Genomic DNA, 6000 nt, shown 5'->3' with positions numbered 1-6000 from the left:
CCAATTGAATGGGAACATGAAAACCAAAGCATGTCTCGAAAAACAAAAAAAAAAAAAAAAAAAAGAAAAAAAGAAAAATTGAAGTGTTTATAATGAGGATTTGGGTTGTCACCAGTCTACAGAGAGAAATGCCAGCTTCTTCTCCCTTCTATTTATTATGTATACAGTGTTCTGTCTGCATGTATGCCTGCAGGCCAGAAGAAGGCACTAGATTTCATTACAGATGGTTCTGAGTCACCATGTGGTTGTTGGGAATTGAACTCAGGACCTTTGGAAGAGCAGTCAGTTCTCTTAACCCCTGAGCCATCTCTCCAGCCTGAGAAATACCAGCTTCTATGAAAGAACTACAGCGGTAGAAATGGGAATAAGAGCCAGGTAGTTGTGGCATATGCCTTTCATCCCAGCTCTCAGCAGGCAGAGAGATCTCTGTGAGTTCAAGGCCAGCCTGGTCTACTATAGGACAGGCTCCAAAGCTACAGAGAAACCCTGTCTTGAAAAACAAAACAAACAAAAACAAAAAAAAAGAAAGAAAGAAATGGGAGTAAGAGATTGGGCAATATGGGTCTTCATGTGATGTGGGAATTGCTTTTGTAAAATAATTCCTTATTGGTTTTCTTTTTTTTAAAATAACTTATTTCATGTGCATTGGTGTTTTATCTGCATGTATTTCTGTGTGAGGGAGTCAGATCCCTTTGAACTGAAGTTACAGATAGTTATGAGCTGCCATGTGGGTGCTGGGAATTGAATCCAGGACCTCTGGAGGAACAGTTAGTATTCTTAATCACTGAGCCATCTCTCCAGCTCCATCAATTTTTAATCAGAAGGCAAAACAGGGTAGACTGAAGCCAAGTTTGTGTACCAGAGTCTAGTTAGGGGACTTTGTTGCTTTGAGTTTTATTTTGTTTTGTTTTACTGTAATATAGATGCCTCTGGTTCTGATTTTTCACAGTTTTAGGAAAACTAGGTTCATTTAGCTTTTACCCTCTTCTTGATGTCTGCAGATTCCTCTCTTTCAAATGCTTCAGGAGCAGAAAGTTTAGCTCTCCAGCCACAGAAACTTTTGATCTTGGATGCACGCTCCTATGCAGCAGCTGTGGCAAATCGAGCCAAAGGAGGAGGCTGTGAATGCCCAGGTGAGTGTATGATCGTCCCTTGATAATATGTCCTTGTAAGTGCAGCTCACTCACAACCTGGACTTAATTTAAGATAAATGACAAGGCACATTTCTCACTCTGCATCTAGAAGCCAGGCAGCTCTTTGAATCCTTGACATTCGTGTGCTTTGGACAAAGTGCCAATCATCTTCCTCCTCTGTGCCAACTTTGCGTGATAGGAAAGCTAGTCTCTCTCCAGGTCTGTCAGTGCTGCTGTGGAGGCTCTGGTTCTTAGTCTGGTCTCCTGAAAGCACTGTTGTCTCTCACAGTACATATGTGAATCACTACTTCCTAGTACACTTGCTGTAGACTTCTTAGAAGAGCAGGGGTAGGGCTGGAGAGGTTGGGAGCACTGGCTGCTCTTCCTGAGGTCCTGAGTTCAATTCCCAGCAACTACATGGTGACTTCCACGTGGTGGCTTACAACCATGGCCTGCAGGCATACATGTGGATAGAACACAGTATTCATACTAAATAAATAAATCTTTTAAGAAAGAAAGAGACAGACAGAAAGAGAGAAGCAGGGGTAAAAATTGAGGTAGTAAACACAAAATCCTAATAAGATACCCTTTCTGAATCGGTCATGCCCCTTCTGTCTGAGTGCTGCCATTTTGTTGCTGTTAAATTTGCTCATCTGATCCTTAAATTGAATGTACTTATGCTTTCTTTATTGTTTTTCTCTCCAGAGTATTACCCAAACTGTGAAGTTGTGTTTATGGGAATGGCAAACATCCATTCTATCCGGAGGAGTTTCCAGTCTCTGAGACTGCTGTGTACACAGATGCCGGATCCTGGAAAGTAAGGCCTGCGCTTTGGTCTGTGTGCTTCTTTTGTTGTTACTGCAAAACAACAACAACAAAAACAAGATTGTAGATATTCTTCAGGGTTTTTTTTTATTTTATTTATTTTTGTATTTTCTTTCTGTAGTGAACTTTAGCTATACTTTCAGTCTCTGTAGATATGAACCAGGCAGTATAAAACCTGAGCTGTTGGCAAAGCAGTCCAGCTCTTCTGCAGGTTTTTTTAAATTTATTTTTGAACTTAAATAAATTGAATTTAATTTTGAACTTAAAACTTCTCTGTGTTGCTTTGGCTGTCCTAGAACTTGCTCAGTAGACTACACTGGCCTCAAACTCAGAGATCTGCCTATCTCTGCCTCCCAGGTGCTATTAAAAGCATGTGCCACCACCACCCAGCCGAATTGAGGTGTCTTAATGTGAAGTCACCATTTTCTGTCTCTCTCTCTCACACACACATACCCTGATTGTATGTTAGAATTTCAAGTCTGGCTGCTTGGCATTGGAGAACTAGTTAGGGACTCCATCTCCATGAAAGTCTTTCTCTCTCTGTAAGTATTACCTAGTTAATGTTTAGTTCTTTGTCACAGGGCAGAACCCTGTGAGAGTGACCTTTCCAAGTTAGCATTTCTGTTGGTGGTATACTTGTTCAGATCTTATTAAGGCAGCCATATTGTTCAGGTTTCATGAGTGAAAAACTTCTCTATCACTTCTAGGAGACACAGTCTCACAGTAGATTTCCTGGTCCCCTGGCTCTTACAGGCGTTCGCTCCCTCTTCTACAGTGTTCCCTGTGCCTTAGGTACAGGAGCTGTGTTGTAGATGTGTCTACCAATTGGCACTAGGCACTGCACACCCAGTTGTTCTCTACACTCTGGCCAGTTGTGATTTCTGTAATGGTCTCCACTTATTGCAGAGACATTTGTTTGATGAAAGGTGAAAACTCCACTTATCTGTGAGTAAATGGATAAGTATTTAAAATTCAATTGGGAATTATACTGGGTTAGTAACATGCCGCTTGTGGATTCTCCTCTAAGGTCCATGCTCTCACTACCCTTCGGTGTTTGTTTTCCAGTACCAGTCATGATTTCTCTCCTGTTGAGCAGGGTTGGTTACTGCCAAGACATGAGTGTCACTGTTGCACCTGTAGGGATTTCATACCTTGCTGGTCATTGTTGTGGTTTATAGGTATCACAGCTGGGTAGGACTGTTGGCAGCCTCCCTCCTTTCGAAGCTTGCATAGCCCCTTCAGGTATTATGAAGGCTAGTCTAAGGGAGAAGGCTTTCAGGGTCAACCTTTTTTTTTTTTTTTAAACTTGGATACTAAAGAACTCCAACTCAGGTTGTCATATATGTGTAGCAAACATCTTACCGACTGAACATCTCTCCAGTTTCTCGTTATGTTCTATGTGTTAAACTTGTTAAGTCAGTTTTTTTTTTTGTTTGGTTTTTTTACATGTTAGCTTCCATTTCTAAAGTAATTTGACTCAGTAATAATGTTCTAATTCTATTGCTTATTAAAAATTGATGGTTGGGTGGGATACTTTTCCTCCTCCAGGGTAAGGGTTGGGGCATGGGTCTGGGGGAGAGGGAAGAGAGAGAAAACTGCTGTCGGGATATAATATATGAGAGAATTAAAAAAAGAAAAAGAATAGCTGGAATTTGCAACGAGGAAGGTAAAGTAGTACCCCTGAAAGGGTATTGCTTGAGTATAAGATAAATTAGGAGCAGTACTCTGTAAAACAGATAAATATTTAAAAGCCCCTTCTTTATTATTTCAGGAAGACAGAGATGTGCCAATAAAGATAGGATTTTCTTTTTTAGGTATTTGTGCTAAAGCCCATGGCTGTTTCCTTGGGTCCCCTCAGTAGATCTGTATAGTCACATCCAGTTTGTTTTGCATTCTTAACTGGATTTATAACATCAGGTGCTTCCTGAGACTGCTTGTGCTGACTCTTGGTAAAAGTAATTAAATTGCTGGGTGGTGGTGGTGGAGCACACCTTTATTTAATCCCAGCACTAGGGAGACAGAGGCAAGGGTAGCTCTTTGAGTTTGAGGTCAGCCTGGTGTACAGAGTAAGTTCCAGGACAGCCAGGCTACCCAGAGAAACCCAGTCTTAGAAAAAGAAAATGAAAACCAATGAAGCAGTCAAAAAAGTGAATAGATTTATCACAGTCAGCCCTGAGGATGAAGCAATGTCCTTTGGAGAGGTGACCGTCTTAGGGTTTCATTGCTGTGAAGAGGTACCATGACCATGGTGACTCTTATGAAAAAAAACATTTAATTGAGGGGTTTGCTTGCAGTTCCATTATCATCATGCTAGGAAGCAAAACAGCATGTAGGCAACACTGGAGCAGAAACTGAGAGCTACATTCTGATCTGTAGGCAGAGAAAGATTCTAAACTTGGCATGGACTTTTGAAACCTCAAAGCCCACCCTTAGTGACGTACTTCCTCCAACAAGGCCATAATGTCTAATCCTTTTAGCCCTTTCAGTAGTGCTAGTTCCTAGTGGCTAAGCAATAAAATATGTGAGCCTATGGGGCCATTCTCATTCAGACCATTGCACTGACCAAAGAACAGCTGACTACTTTCCTTTGAGGATTATCCATTTGCATTTGTCACTTAGCTCCAGGGCCCAGCTACTTCTCTCCCCTAAGGTTGGTGTGAGGACTCTGGAGATGGTGTCTTTGGCTGTGTAGCTTAATTGCTCAGGATCCTTTTTTATGTAAAACAAAAAGACCAGATGAGTACTGAGTAGTCTCTAATACCTTATATATGTTTAAATTATTTCTTTAAAAACTTGATTTTGAAGTTAGAAAGATGGTTCAGTGGTTAAGAACACTTGTTCTTGCAAAGGACCCAGGTTTGGTCTATAGTACCCACATAGTGGCTCAGAAGTGTCAGTAATTGCAATTCTAAGGGATACAATGCCCCTTTCTGGCCTTTACTAGAACCATGCTTGTGTGTGTGTGTGTGTGTGTGTGTGTGTGTCTGTCTGTCTGTCTGTCTGTCTGTCTAGTAAAAAACAAATACTTAAAAACAAAATTTCATTTTGAATGCAAAAGAAATTAATTAGCGCCGGGCGGTGGTGGCGCACGCCTTTAATCCCAGCACTCGGGAGGCAGAGGCAGGCGGATCTCTGTGAGTTCGAAGCCAGTCTGGTCTACAAGAGCTAGTTCCAGGACAGGAACCAAAAGCTACGGAGAAATCCTGTCTCGAAAAATAAAAAAAAATAAAAAAAGGAAATTAATTAGCCTCTTCCTAGTCCAAATGACTGGAGGATTTGTTAAAGAAATAATGCTTTGTATTTGGGTATTTTAATCTTTATGGATAAAAAGAAGCTGTAGCAATGATGGACACTATGAGTAGGCCATCCATTGGGGCTGTGGCAGGCTGGGGAATGATGTGTTTCTGTTCCAATTTGACATTAGCACAGAGGAGTGCTATGACATCCCCTCTGGTGGCTGGCTGCAGCACAGATTCTCTCAGGCACAGACACCGCTGGCTGCTAGTTTATAACCATTCAATCAGGTTTAAGAGAACTCTCTGCTGGAGTCTTGTTTGCTGCTTCTTCAGCAGCAGGGAGATAGTTTAATTACTCATCTCTTCAGCCTTTTGATTTATTTTAAGGCAAACTTTGGTTTTTCGAGACAGGGTTTCCCTGTGGTTTTGGAGCCTGTCCTGGAACTAGCTCTTGTAGACCAGGCTGGTCTCGAACTCACAGAGATCCGCCTGCCTCTGCCTCCCAAGTGCTGGGATTAAAGGCGTGCGCCACCACCGCCCGGCTAAGGCAAACTTATTTTCCATCAGTATTTTAAGTGTATCTGAGATAAACTTAATTTCGAGCTAGGATGTCTCAAAATTGAATTTTATTCATGACGAACTTACATTTCATTAAATAGAAGGACTTTTCCATACTAGGGGCAAAGCTTGGGGTCCAGCAATGATGGAGACAGTGTCAGCCTCTGAGCTACAGTCTAGTTGTAAAGAATACTTATGCACTGTTCTGTTGTTTGCTGGCCTGGCAGGAAAGATCTCCCTTTCTTACT

At 41.6% G+C, this 6000-nt stretch overlaps 1 protein-coding gene across 5 annotated transcripts in view; it reads left to right on the top strand.

Moving 5' to 3' along the window:
• Mtmr3 (myotubularin related protein 3) overlaps positions 1-6000 on the top strand; it is a 125360-nt gene that overhangs the window by 105651 nt on the left and 13709 nt on the right. For all 5 annotated transcript variants that reach the window (XM_013353387.2, XM_013353389.2, XM_005366138.3 and 2 more), the window contains exons 11-12: positions 1002-1133; positions 1839-1950. In XM_013353387.2, coding sequence (XP_013208841.1) covers positions 1002-1133; positions 1839-1950 — 244 coding nt within the window. The remainder of the gene's footprint in view (positions 1-1001; positions 1134-1838; positions 1951-6000) is intronic.

This window comes from Microtus ochrogaster, unplaced genomic scaffold (genome assembly GCF_000317375.1).
Source record: "Microtus ochrogaster isolate Prairie Vole_2 unplaced genomic scaffold, MicOch1.0 UNK6, whole genome shotgun sequence".
Taxonomy (NCBI): Eukaryota; Metazoa; Chordata; class Mammalia; order Rodentia; family Cricetidae; genus Microtus; species Microtus ochrogaster.
This window is presented reverse-complemented; position numbering and strand designations above follow the sequence as displayed.